The following is a 13,515-nucleotide window of genomic DNA, read 5'->3' as shown; positions in this document are numbered from 1 at the left end:
GTTTTTTACTCATATAGTAAGGAGTAAAGATATTTGTGGCCTAGTTGCGACTCGACACCACCAGACGGCGATTTCTGAAACTGCTAAAAGACTGGGACGAATCTGCGGGCGATTGAACACGGCCAAAGAGGACAGATAGACAGACAGACAGACAGACAGCACGGCCATTTTTATAGATATTTCTGCCGGACTTGAAAGTGGACGGAGGAGGTGTTTTCGAGCTCTCATGGATAAAAAATAAATTAAAAAATAAACGATCCAGCCAATCTAATCGCACTCGGTGTGACCATTGGGCTTTAAATAAACATACAAAGGAATCTAATGAAAATCGTAGTACGTGATAATAGTGCGTGTTCGTAGGGAGATCCCTTGAAACGCGGTTTAATCGAGATGCACCTGCCGATGTTGCGATAATATAATGCCAGACGCCAATGAAGTGTGGACTCAGTATATTCGATCAATAATATATTGCAAAGAAAGAAGTGCAAACATGTTCGTCGGCAAATTTAGCGAATAGTCAGAGTAGTTGACGCTTGACGCTTCCAGTAAAATAAATAATTGAAAGATGAATTTATTTACGACAAATCCGTTGCCTCAGCGTTAACTTGTGATAATAATTAAAACAAACAGCAATTATTGTCATGTCAAACTTCCGCACTCGTCACCCCTCGCCTCTCACATTTCTCCATTGCGTTAACAACGCGTTGAACAGCTTTGATTGCATGTAGACCGAAGTAAGTGGGGCAGCTGACAGCTAAGGAGATAGGCGAAAACGGTGTGTATGTATGTATGTAGCATGTTTAAATGTTTTCAGTGTCTTCTGCTCAGCCGCGTGCTGCGTGCGGGTTGAATATTAATTATCGGATTCCTTCATACTGCGAGTAATTGCGCGACCCTGACGAACCCATCGTCGTCACGCATATCGCGATTTACATTCGCATAGTCGTCACACCTTATTTATATATATTTTATTCACGAGACTCCTGCCTAGGAGATGTACACATGCATATACTTGTACTTGTATCATTGTTATTTCGTCGAACTTCAATATCAATACTGATTAAGGGGTGCTCTGGTCGATTTAGACGTTGACGTTTACATCTCAATATATCGAAGTCCACGTATTTCAAACGCGAAAAAGGGCTCCACAGCCCCATTCTATATGCAATTCTGAACAAAAATACTCCAATGAATTTTTCTTAGACGCAGAAATAAAGAAATGGGATGGATTCTATGAAAATGTAATTTTAAATTCGGAGAATTTTTTATTTCTGCGTCAAATCAAAATTCACTGGAGTGTTTTTATCAGTACCAAGGCACTCCCTCAAAGAGCAATTGATTCACGTTTCGGAGGGCATGCATATATTTATTGAGAAGAAAAAATTATCGTTCAAGGTGGGAATACATGATACAATAGAGATGCCTCATGGCTGGAGGCAGCGGCAGGTACAGACAAGGCGGACGTTTAGAGAAAGTAAATCCACAGCTTTACAATTCCCATTTATATCCTCGCCACACGTCTGAGCCACCCGTCTTCACAGAAAGATTCAAGCAACGCCAAAGAATAGAAACTGTAAGAACACGATTGAAAAACATAAACATTCTCCACAAGCACATTCAAAGGTACACTACAACTGCGGTAATCTATATTAATTCTAAATTTGCATCAATGTGAAACCCATTCGTTAAATTTTAAATGTATTTTTGTTTTTATTACGCAGAATATTCACAGACTCTCTTCATTCAGATCTTGAAATCTTGATCGACTATAAGGTAATACGAACCAACCAGTGCATTGTCAGGACAAGATCGCCACATTTTTATCACCTTCTAGAGCCCTACTTTGTATACGATAGTAATTTGGTGAAATGTGCTCTCAATGTTCCTGGACAATTTCGCCACATTGAGAATTTTTTGAGGTATTGGTAAATCTATTGATTTTCTCTTGTGTCTGGTGCTCTCGGAATTTCTAACACTTTACTCCAGACTCAAATTTCAATCTTGTATTACACATTGCATTGCATTTTATTTTATTTTATATCAAGTATCAAAATTTTCTATCGAAATAACTTCAAAAATCAATGTATGTTTCTTAAGAATTCTTTGCCTGCATTAATTATTGTTCACCCACTCTTGCAGGCTTCTCTATACTAATTCTGATCCGTCGCAAGAAGAGCTAACACTGGTTCAGCTGATATCGGATACATTGCAGTCTGAAGAATCTGCAGAGCAAGATAGCTTCAGCAGGAAATCAAGTTACGATAATTGTCTGTGGGAGAAAAGTGATATAAAAACGAATTTTGGGCGTTGTTATAGAAATGCAACAGTAGATGTGAGTCCCACATCTTCGGACATGGCTGACTCTGGACTGGAGACGGGGTCTGTTAGCCCACGTGACAATAGCGTTTCAGAAACATCAGGTCCAGACTTGGACGAATCTCATGCTACAGGTGATTTCTCAACGGATGAAGATTCTAATAAAGTCACACTGAGAGACTCGGGTGCTGAGGAATGTAACAAAATATCTTTGAACGAACAGCATACAAATGCTTTCAATATTGACAACACATCTAATTATATGGACAAGTCGGCGAAATTGTTGGAAAAAAAGCATGGCGCTGATATCATTGGCTCTGATGCAACCTGCTCATTTGTAAGAATTGAACCGCAGTGCGGGGGTAACTTGAGGGAGCTTGACTCTTCTGGGTCGTCGGATGAAAATGCTCAGAAACTTCAAGAGCGGGCAGAACTAGAAATATCCAGATATGAAAATCACGTTCTCGATGATCCTTTCTACGAATCTGAATCTGAAACTGACGAAAATGAGAAAACAAACTCATTTGTGCCAACGGAATCGTTTGAGTTTATCGATCCTGTTAACATGTCACCGGTTAATTCTGATCCTGAAAAGGCATTGCAGAAATATGAGAGTTTCAACAAACAAGATGATGAGAAATTTAATCCTAATCCTGAGGCTAGAAGCATGACAATGGAAGAGTTGCGACACGAACTCTCCCACTCAAACGATTTGCCAATTAAAAAGAGCTCCTCGAGTACAAGTAGTTATTATTTTATTGATGCTTCGAGTTTGAATGACGAAGAGGAAGTTGCTATAGTTGATAATTTGCATGAACGTGATTTGGGTAGCAGAATTCCTTCGTACATTCCCAGCTGCGTGAATCGTACTTCAAATGATGATGAAAATCAGATCTTCCAAGCTGAAGAGCAGCATCATAGACTAACTGGAACAAGACGATTGTCTAGTTTTCAAAGCGGCCATGAGAAAGTTGCAGAATTTGAAAAGGAACTGAAGTTAACGGAGCGACTGGAGCCAATGGTGGAACTGCGAAAAGTGAAACGGTTGGATTCGACTTCTGAGGATAAAGCGGATAGTGAGAAGGAGAAGAGTACTGAAAAAGAAACTCTAGTAGTAGAAATCAAAGAAGCAGACAGTGGGGAAAGTGCACGGGCATCTCCTTGCCCAGACAACAGCAGAGGGATCAGTAATAACAAACCAAATCGTTGCGAGGAATCTGGAGTCTTTTTGGAAGCTGTATCAAAAGATCCTGCTGAGCAGGAGAAGAGCGTTGTTACAGAAGAGACTATGAGAATGGAACCAAGACGACCTTCTCTCATAAGGAGAAACACATTTGAATTAGATCCGAACGACGAGAAACTTGCCATCCTCAGGCAAGAATATGAAAGACGTCAGGGAAATCTTGTTTTCCAGAATTCCATTCCTCAATACTCGGGACATCGTGTTGACGGTGATTCCTGCTCCGATGTACCAGTGATGGATGAAAGTTGGATAAAACTAGTTGATGCGTGTTTAGACACGAGACAGCCAACCGTTGTGACTTGTGCAATGGCTTCGATCGCCTCACTCCATAGTCAAGACTGTAGAGATATGCAGGAGTTATCAAGTAGTTTCTGTGCCGAAAAAAGCATCCCTCTGAACAGCGAAGAAGGTGTTATTAACCAGCCTCATGCACCTGAGGCGAGGGAGAGTACAAAGGCTATGGAAGTACCAAAGCGATCTAAATGTGACGAAACAACGCCAATTGTTTCAGGGGGTGCAGCTGCCACTGACTATTCAAAGGTAACAGATAGTCCGATCGTAAGACGAAAGACCGAATCAACGCCTATAGTTTCTGGTGGTTCGGTTCTGATGGACGAACCTGAGGTGAAAGTAAAACCAGTAAGAATGTGCAGTTCGATGACGTCATGGGTAGTCGACATGCGTAATCCAGTAAAAGAGAATGCTAAGATAGTAGTAAGTGATAAGATGCAGGAAACAATGTCACAGAGTTTGACAAATGTTGAGAGTATGCAGAAGAATGAAAAGAAATCTAAATCTCCCGAGAGATTGGGGAGCTTAGGTTTTTTCATTGACTTGAATGAAGCAGAAAGTTGTGTGGAAACTCTTGCAACTTCTGAGAAAGCTGAATCTAAACCGAAATCGAAACTGAAAGATGAATGTGAGGAGCAAAATGGAAATGGAAAAAGCTACTGCGAGTTCTTCATCGATATATCTGAGAAAAATAAAGTTTTACCGACAGAAAAGAAAGAAGATGTTGGCGTGACAACACGCAATGCGGGACAAAATGTGAGCAGAGGATGTGATAAGAGAAATATTTTCTCCATGTTCATAGATCTGAATGATTCTAAAAGTTCTAATGGTAAGAGCATTGCACATAACACTAAAACGGAACTGAGGGAGAAAACTATTGATGAAGAAAGTACCTCAGCTGCTAGCAAGTCTTTAAATTTGGAAAACGTGACTGTGATTGAAAAGGCAAAACCAAATAACGGTAATTCAGATGAGAATGGCAGTAGCAGTGAAAAAGATCAGTCTTCTACTGACCAAAAAGGTTCAAGAGAGCAAAATAAACAGAGCATTTTTATGTTCATCGAATCCGATTCCCCGGTGGTTAGACGACGGACTTTATCATCATCAAGGCCAGCTTTCAAGCGACATTCTTGGAATGTAGACAAAGGTGGCACGGCAAATGGTAATGGGCATATCGGCAAAGAAGCCGTTTATCGCAAGGAGCACAAGCGAGCTCACAGCCTGTCTGTGGATCGCGGGGATTTAAGAAAGAATCAGACAAAAACGAGTAACTCTAGCCACTCTCTTAGCGAAGCTGCTCGTGCCGATACTTTGAACGGATTCAATTCCACCAAGCGACTGCAAGAGCAGGATAACACTAGTCGTAATATGGACACATCGACAGAGGATGTATTCGAGTACGACAATCGTGATACTCCGCCCAATTCGCATATTGAAATATTTAACGAAGAATTAAGAGCTTCCGTTAAACAGCACGATTACCGGGAATTAACTTCGACGGAAGTTGCCGAAAATTTTGACGCTGAAACTAAGGCGTACGAAGAAGAATACTCTGAGGTATCTGTATGGGATAAAACTGGAACTGAGAGTACCGACGGTCCTGATCATACTCGTAAGAGTGAAACATTTGACATCAGTAGTGGTAGTGGAAGTGGGCCGTCACCAAGGAGCGATCATCATGACTCAGAACTTTCAGAAATGATGAATGCAGAGGAGCAGCAACCTTCAAATAAATCTCAAACAGTACCACCCGTTGGGTACAAAATATTTGAAACTCAAAAATCTCTAAATGCGAAGATAAAAAAAATTGAATCCGAACTGAGTAATCATGATTGCGGAGCTGTGAAATTAGTTGGACATCATTCCCGATCTGTGACAAGTACCAAAAGAGAGGAAAAAATGTTTGATCAGGGTACACTTGGGAATAAATCTGCACAGTCCAATCCATCAGGTTCTAGTTTCGTTCGTCTTTCAGACCTGGATAAAACTCCTGTGCGATTTCACACCTCCGACATAATTAATACAAAAGATGAAAGGATCACGTACCGTATGAGCACAAGTATTCCTGAAACCTCTTGGATCGAAAGTAAACTAGTCATGTCCAGATCGACTGGTCCACTAAGAAATGTATCGCGAGGGAAGTTTGCCTCTGCCATGACTACTTCTTTGCCTCCGAAGCAAAAATCTCCCTTGGATGATTTAGGAAATGACGGAGATGGTGAAGGCGTGATATCAGAATCTGATCTCAGCAGTATGCAAAGTAGCATGGGGCGATCCGGAGCTGGTAGGTAATCTCTTCCGGTATATCTTCAAATGCTTTAAATATAACACTTGGTCACTTTACATTAATAATTGAACTTTGAATAATTAAGAAGGGAGTACAGAAGAGACGGAAACATCAAGTTTGGTAGGAACTAAACCGTACAACAGGTTGGGCGAAGATCTCTTGCGCATGTTTTTGGAGGAAATTAATCCTGATGTAACAATAGACGTTTCGGGACGCCGAATAAGAGCTCATAAGTGCATATTGAGCTCACGCTGTCAGTACTTTGCAGCTATACTTAGCGGCGGATGGGTCGAAAGTGCTGGAAATGTGATTGCGCTACAAGGGTGAGTAAGAGAAATCTTTGGTAAGAATGAAATCCAGTTTAGCTTGTTCAGGAGATAGCCTAACTCCGCTTTTGCAACCTGATTTATACTTTGGAACAATGTTAAGTCGACAAACTGTGATTGCTTGCAGATATTCTTACAATTCCGTACACTTTGCCTTATGCCACATATATAGCGGGGAAAGTGACATACCAGAAACGATAAGTATTGTGGAATTGGCAACGTTGGCAGATATGTTGTGCTTGGAGGGGCTGAAGGAAGTAATCAGTTATACACTTAAAGTGAAGTACTGTCATCTGTTTCACAAGGTAAATCTCAATCATATTTTCCGGGAAACCTCGGGATATTTTTAGAGTTAATTAACAAGTTATTCTTTTCTCTAGCCATGTCAGATTTGCGCCGTTGGAGTCGTAGAGTGTATGCCGTTAGCTGCTGCATACGGGTTAGACGAGATATATCGGAAATCTCTTCGTTGGATAACCAGACATTTTGTACGCATATGGCCGTGCAAAGCGTTTGCCACCCTGCCCCGTGAACTGCTGGACAAATGTTACCATCAGCATATCGTACACATGGTAATTAGATGGTTCATGGCATAGGAAGCAAGCATTTGAGAAAACCAATACATGATTTTACTGATTTAAACAACCTCAGTCTACAGATAACGTCCTCCAGACGATGATGGACTGCGACAAGCTTTTGGCAACCTTGCCAAATGTCCGTTGGGCAGAGCCTGTCTTCAGACTGGTTTCCAATCTCCTTGAAACGTCGCTCAAGTTCTTGTCAGATAATTTTTCTGGCTTGTTGGGTAATGAAAAGTTTCAAGCACTTGGTCGTGAGTTAAGCTGGAACATCAGTCGTCTGGAAGACAACATCCTGGCAGCTGCAGACCGCCTGCCTCCAGAACAGGCTTGCAAGAGTTATGCTAAGCTGCACAAGATGCTGCTCACAGCACAATCCGAAGATATACCATGTGAGCGGAAATGGGCTCAGCTGTTCATAGAGTTTTTGAAAAAAATCCATAGCCACGTAGAGAAATGTTTGGTGCGGGAAGCTCCAAGGGCTGCAAGGTCGACAATGTGGTTGAAAATGGATCTGGAATTGCGAAGAAGGATACAAGAATTAGCTTGTTTAGTTATTTTACCCCACGAAACGTCTAAGCGACAATCTCGACATTCAAATTTCTTGAAGGCAGGTTTTAAGATCGTACAATGAAATGCGTAAAATACGTTCAACGCGAAATTATAATACCGTATTATAATATCAAATATTTTTCAGGAACCAAGAGCAACCTCTAGCCGTACATCGGCAAGCCGCAGTGTGGAACTGAGGAAAGTTAAAATGGTGATGTCGGAGCATAATGATAAAACTTTGAAGCAAGTTGCACCACCTGCTCCACAAACGAAGAAAATTCCTCTGAACAAGCCCAAGACAGATCCACTAGATCGAAAATTGCCACACGAGAAATTGATCGCAAGCGAAATCAGCAGTAGACCTCGGTCGTGGCCAAATAAAATTGAGGTAAGGTTGTAGCCGATCTCCGAAAACGATGAAATAATTTCTTCAATTACTTGATGATGTTGCGTCATTCCAGGTAAAACCTAGATATCTGGAGCCACGAAACAAGTCTGTCACAAAAGCGGTAGCTCCTCAGGCACCACCTGAAAAAATGATACAGCACCGTCGTAAGAATTTGATATCATCCTCGGATTCTTCGCGAACCTCTAGTCCTGCGATGAAACGTGCCGTGGATAAAAAGTTGGCTGCAAAGATGAAGCTACCGATAAAGAAAGATGTGAAAGCTCTCTCCTCCGACAGTCTTGCCGATTCAAACGCCAACAAGGCAAGTAACAGAAAAGATACGACGAGCAAAAGCTGTGGTATAACACGTCCAGAGTCACCTTTGCTCAAACAGAAGGAGACAGAGATAGGCTTGTCGATAGATTCGTTAGCTGAAGCAAAAAAGAAACCTGTGGTCAAGAAAAAGATGGCCAAAATGGACACATCCATGTCTACCGATAGCTTGATGACTGAGGTGACTGGTACACCAAAATCCACAGTTTCAAACAAACTCTCACCAACCTTGGGAAGCAGAAGCATGAACAGAAGTCAAACTCTGGACCGTGGCGTTAAGAAAATATCTCCTCCTACGCAGCACAGAAGTCCGTTAACGATAGTACGACGGGCTCCCAGATCAATTGAGAGCTCGACTGCCGCCAGTAGGAACCGAGCACTTCCAGTTACACCTTATCACGGATCTCCAAGTTTGCGAAGGAACCTTTTAGACGCAGCAAAAACCCCAGACATCCCCGGGAGAGTTGTGCAAACTGCTATTGCAGGGCGATCGGCGGCAAGGCAAGCTACTCCGCAGTTATCAGGTGCTAGTAATTTAAGAAAAGAGAGGAAAGGGACTCTCTCTAATCAACCGAGTGTCGAGAGTCCAAGAAAGTTATCACCAAAATCAAACGGTGCGGCTAGAGCCAATAAGTCCGTAGTTGGGAATAAAAAAACGGCCGGCAAAGTGGCCGACGATAAGATTAAGACTACGTGCCATACTGGTGAGGCAGTGAAACAACCAACTGTTGGTTCTAGATCGGGAACCTTTTTAAAGGATGAGCCCTCGATACTTAAAAAGTCAGATATCAAATCGTCAGAAGCTAATGTGTAAATGTTAACTTATTATTTGTATGTGCTGATTGCATTAGTGATTACATACATTGACCGCGTTTAGTATGATGTGTATGTTTTTCATGCATTAATCAGTATTACGTGATCGAAGATTCTCAATATTTTGTGATAGCGGTTTATTACTTTGCATATTTTGTTTTTTAACAGAATTATTCCATGTGTTTGATTGTTTAGTCATTCCAAAAACTCGATGGTTGGGTTTCGCGATCAAATATTCATTTATCATTCGTTTCGATTATGCTATTCTGTTTTTTTTTTTACATGCCAGTGAATCGGACATTAAGTTAAGTACCTCTACGTGCGTATGTGTTCATCTACTTATGGATATTGAGATTATTAATATTTGGTATATTCTTTCATCACTGATGCAATCGTGTGTGGAGATATTTGAAAAACCTTTATACAGGCTCGCAGATGTGCGACTGTTCGCTAGGGTGATTCAAAATAACAAAAAAATAAATTTTTTTTTATGGTGAAACAGGCTTTAAAGTTTCATTTAGGTATAAAAGTAAGCCTGTCAAAATTTGGGCTCTTAATATTAATATTAAGATGCTCCGCATCGCACTTTTCTATTTTCCATAAGAATAACACGGGAAAAATGGTTTTTGCTTCATCTGTTTTGTGTAACTAGCCAATGACGCGTTGTACAAAAAATTCATAGACATATTTTGGTAGAAAATTGAAAGTTCTATAAAAAAGGTTTCTTGTCATTTTTTGATAAATCTACTCCTTCAAATGTTATCTAGGGTCAAAAATTGACCCCCTATAACTTTTGAAAGAGTAGATTTATCAAAAAATGACAACCGACCTTCTTTGTAGAGCATTCAATTCCCTACAAAACTGTATCCATGAATTTTCTGCATAACGCGTCGTTAGCTAGTTATCAAAATTGGAAGGAACAAAAACCATTTTTCCGTGTTATTCTTATGAATAAAATTTGACCCTTTAACTTTTGAAAGAGTAGATTCATCAAAAAATGACACCAGACTTTTTTGTAGAGCGTTCAATTTCCTACAAAAATGTGTCTGTAAATTTTCTGTACGATGCGTCGTTGGCTAGTTATAAAAATCAGAAGGAGCAAAATCCATTTTTCCCCGTGTTATCCTTATGGAAAATAGAAAAGCGCGATGCGGAGCATCTTAATATTAATATCAAAAGTTCAAATTTTTATAGGCTTACTTTGAAACCTAAATGAAACTTTTAAGCCTGTATCCGTGAAAAAACAATTACATTTTTTTATTTTGAATCACCCTACTGTTCGCGTTATAAAAATATTACATATGTTGCATGTCTGTGGCTTTGTAAGCGAGTACATCAAATGGCCAGTTATATGCAATTTGCTTTACAATCAGTTAGATTTTCCTGTTAGTGTTTTAGTAATGAATATGTAAGCAAGTTGTAATCTGCAAATTATCTTGTAAAACATTGCAATATTATGACTATTATTATTTATTGTAAGAAAGAATATGATTCTCCTGCTCTCTGAGCGATCGCCATTCTATAAAGGGATTAGAAATTAATTCTGATACTTGATAGTTTAGTCTTGAAGTTGAATGTACTGTTTTTCTTGTTCCATTTTTCTTTTTCTTTTTTTTTTTACATCAAATATAAATTAATTTTAATTGTTAGTTGTATTTATTTATTAAATATCTTATCTCTATATTTTGCAATGTACATTTTTACTATGCGATATTTGTATCTAGTCATTTATATATATTTTAAAAATATTTACTTTTATGTAATGTTAATAAATATTTCAATATAACGTTTAATTTTTGCTGCATCACTCAACTATAACACGCCACATATACAAATCCATAGGACCAATATTTTTTTTAAATATATAGGTACTTACATTAAATTGAATTAATTCAAATATCTAGCAGTGTGCCTCTTGGTCTCGTTCTCTTTGGCTCCACTTCGGGTGGCGGCATAGCATTTCGTTTATTCATGCCCTTTCTTTCGAGCTGTTTTTCTATTATACGCGCATTATTGGCGTATGAATCAGCAACTTCTCTCTGTATTACAAAGAATTGGATCACGTTATTGATAGATGCATTATACATTTTGACTTTTATGTTACTCACCGCTTCAATTTCATCCTCCTCCTCGTCAATGGTTGAAACTGTAACTGAGCTAAACTTGCCCATATTCTTTGTGTGCTTTGTGACCATGATTTTCTTAGGCTTTTCAATCGCTACTTGATTATATATGTCCGTCATAGGACCTTCTCCAGAGCTTTTTATTACCGCCCCTTTCACTATAAAAACAACGTTTGATTCTGGATCGTGTTTGTAGTAAAGGAGAAGACCACATCTGTTAAAAATTTAGATGGGGTTAAAATTTTGTTTTATACACTCATTCAATTACATTGCAAATACAACATGACGATACATACTTCTTGCATTTTTGTCTGTGCTGCTTTTCAATCCCTTCGGCTCGTTTTAGGTACACAATCTCGTCCTGTTCGCTGGTCATTTTGTGGGCATGCTTGCTGCCGTCTATCACTCGGGTACCGTCTCGTTTCCTCAGAGGCAGTTTTTCGATCGCGCAATCTGTGTATTTTTATAAATATTATGAATATTATTAATTATTATCATGTTCTACCCATTTACCGTTAATGCATGTATGTATGTATGTACAATACAAATTCTTCGTATAAACTAACCTAAAATTAAAGTCATTTGTCCGCAGAGGCAGTAGTAAATGTGAAGAGGCTTTTCTTCGCTGTATTCCTCCTGATCCTTCGTGTCGGAACATATTATGCTCCTGGATACGACTTTAGGCATCTTATTTTCAATTCAATTAACGCTGTCAAGATTGTTGTAAACACTTTTACCGAAAACTGCAACGCGCATGCCGTCTTCAAAACACAGCTTCATGACATACATGACATACATGCATACATCCACATGCGCATTGTTCTTCTGCGCACACTTGACGCACTTGGCTATTTGCACGATTCGTAAATTCGTAATATAAAGATCAAAGAGGTTAGGATGCAATGTAGGTACAGTACGGCAAACGTAGTTGGTATCTCTATAGACTATCTCTATAGTCTATGGTTGTATTTGTTGAATGAATGTGTCACAGAATACAAATAAGAGTCATCAACGGATTTCCACCTTTGCGCCCTCTGACTTGAAACGTATCTTTGGGGTGAAAATTCGCTATTTAGGAAATACGTAACCGAATTGGGCACCATGGCTAAGGTAATTATAAAAACGTTATAATAATTGCTACGTATCCAGAGCTTCTATTAATTTCGAGCTTACAATAACCTCAAAAATAATTTTTTCCCACACTCTCACCTGATCGTAACGAGATTTTGGCGTGTACAGTTTTTCCTCGAATTTTTCACACCGATAAAATACCTATATTTTATTTTTACAGAGAACTGAAAAACGGGAGGTTCCGATGCTGCTCAGGAAAATATTAGCCAGCGATGCCTACCTCACAAAGCTTTTTATCAATACTATGGATAATTTCATGCCTTTTAGACAGGTTAAAGTTCACTACAAGATGCTTGAGGTCAGTACGACAGCTTCAGATACATACAACTTCACATTCAGAAGCTGCGTTCCGTATTGATACAACATCACTGCTAAACATTTTTTGCAACTGATTTGATAAAATTTTTTAGGTTTCCTGCCACGGTGTACCTTGGATAGCCTCCTGGTTAGCTTTTATTTGGCTATTAAACAGCAGCAGCTTGTACCAGATGCAGGTCAACTTCATGATTGGTAAGCTCATAATTTTTAACTGAATTCGTAATACACATTTAAAAAATTCACCTTAACTACATGGAATATTGGAAATTCTTGTTAAGTTATAACTGCACTATTTGTTCTTCACTTATTATGTTTACTTTTATTTATCGTTACAGGATTACTTTTGGACATAGTCTTTGTTGCTCTGATAAAGGCTTTGACACGTCGGCGTCGTCCAGCCTTCAATGACGACCCATTCGCAATGGGACCAGACAAGTTTTCCTTCCCTTCTGGTCATGCATCTCGTTCAATGTATGTTGTTTACTTCTTTTTCAATTTGTGGCCAGTAAATTGGATATTTCGGCTCCCTATGTTAGCGTGGATGGTCTGCGTTTGTCTGTCAAGAGTCTTGCTCGAGAGACATTACTTGTTGGACATCTTAGCTGGAGTATTTTTAGGATTTGTTGAAGGGTTTTTCATTGGTCTTATTTATCTCGACCACGATACATGCGTTTCCCTAGTATCTTGGATTTCTGATGAGAAATTAGACGGTGGGGAATATCACGTATAAGAAAACCATAAGAAATAAATAATTCATAGAAATAACCGTGCAGAAAAGAATTTATACGCATGGTTGCTATGAATTGATTTCTGTCA

General features: G+C 39.3%; 3 protein-coding genes across 7 annotated transcripts; 2 read left to right on the top strand and 1 right to left on the bottom strand.

The window, feature by feature from the left end:
* Nucleotides 1–33: 33 nt before the first annotated feature.
* Nucleotides 34–9,575, top strand: LOC124404977. 5 transcript variants are annotated; one of them, XM_046879547.1, is made up of 10 exons: nucleotides 34–773; nucleotides 1,393–1,623; nucleotides 1,722–1,919; nucleotides 2,140–6,134; nucleotides 6,223–6,460; nucleotides 6,591–6,768; nucleotides 6,844–7,035; nucleotides 7,115–7,651; nucleotides 7,739–7,981; nucleotides 8,055–9,575. In XM_046879547.1, the coding sequence occupies exons 2-10, from the start codon at nucleotides 1,427–1,429 to the stop codon at nucleotides 9,126–9,128; spliced, it is 6,852 nt and encodes a 2,283-aa protein (XP_046735503.1). In that variant the 5' UTR covers nucleotides 34–773; nucleotides 1,393–1,426; the 3' UTR covers nucleotides 9,129–9,575. The 5 variants fall into 5 exon arrangements, with proteins under 5 accessions (XP_046735503.1, XP_046735506.1, XP_046735507.1 ...); XM_046879550.1 differs by having other exon boundaries at nucleotides 2,140–6,138; nucleotides 6,230–6,460; XM_046879548.1 differs by lacking the exon at nucleotides 34–773 and adding an exon at nucleotides 868–1,014 and having other exon boundaries at nucleotides 1,396–1,623.
* Nucleotides 9,576–10,715: 1,140 nt separating this feature from the next.
* Nucleotides 10,716–12,011, bottom strand: LOC124404979 (STING ER exit protein). The gene is made up of 4 exons (XM_046879552.1): nucleotides 11,817–12,011; nucleotides 11,547–11,703; nucleotides 11,236–11,464; nucleotides 10,716–11,166 (listed from the first exon to the last, which is right to left on the bottom strand). Exons 1-4 carry the CDS (start codon nucleotides 11,935–11,937, stop codon nucleotides 11,020–11,022), a joined length of 654 nt encoding a protein of 217 aa, XP_046735508.1. The 5' UTR covers nucleotides 11,938–12,011; the 3' UTR covers nucleotides 10,716–11,019.
* A 198-nt stretch (nucleotides 12,012–12,209) lies between these two features.
* LOC124404980 (phospholipid phosphatase 6) lies at nucleotides 12,210–13,434 on the top strand. Its single transcript, XM_046879554.1, has 4 exons — nucleotides 12,210–12,360; nucleotides 12,542–12,679; nucleotides 12,792–12,891; nucleotides 13,035–13,434. The coding sequence occupies exons 1-4, from the start codon at nucleotides 12,352–12,354 to the stop codon at nucleotides 13,427–13,429; spliced, it is 642 nt and encodes a 213-aa protein (XP_046735510.1). The 5' UTR covers nucleotides 12,210–12,351; the 3' UTR covers nucleotides 13,430–13,434.
* Nucleotides 13,435–13,515: the final 81 nt, after the last annotated feature.

This window comes from Diprion similis, chromosome 3 (assembly GCF_021155765.1).
Source record: "Diprion similis isolate iyDipSimi1 chromosome 3, iyDipSimi1.1, whole genome shotgun sequence".
NCBI lineage: Eukaryota > Metazoa > Arthropoda > Insecta > Hymenoptera > Diprionidae > Diprion > Diprion similis.
Note: the sequence above shows the minus strand (reverse complement) of the source record. Positions and strands in the feature narration are given on the sequence as shown.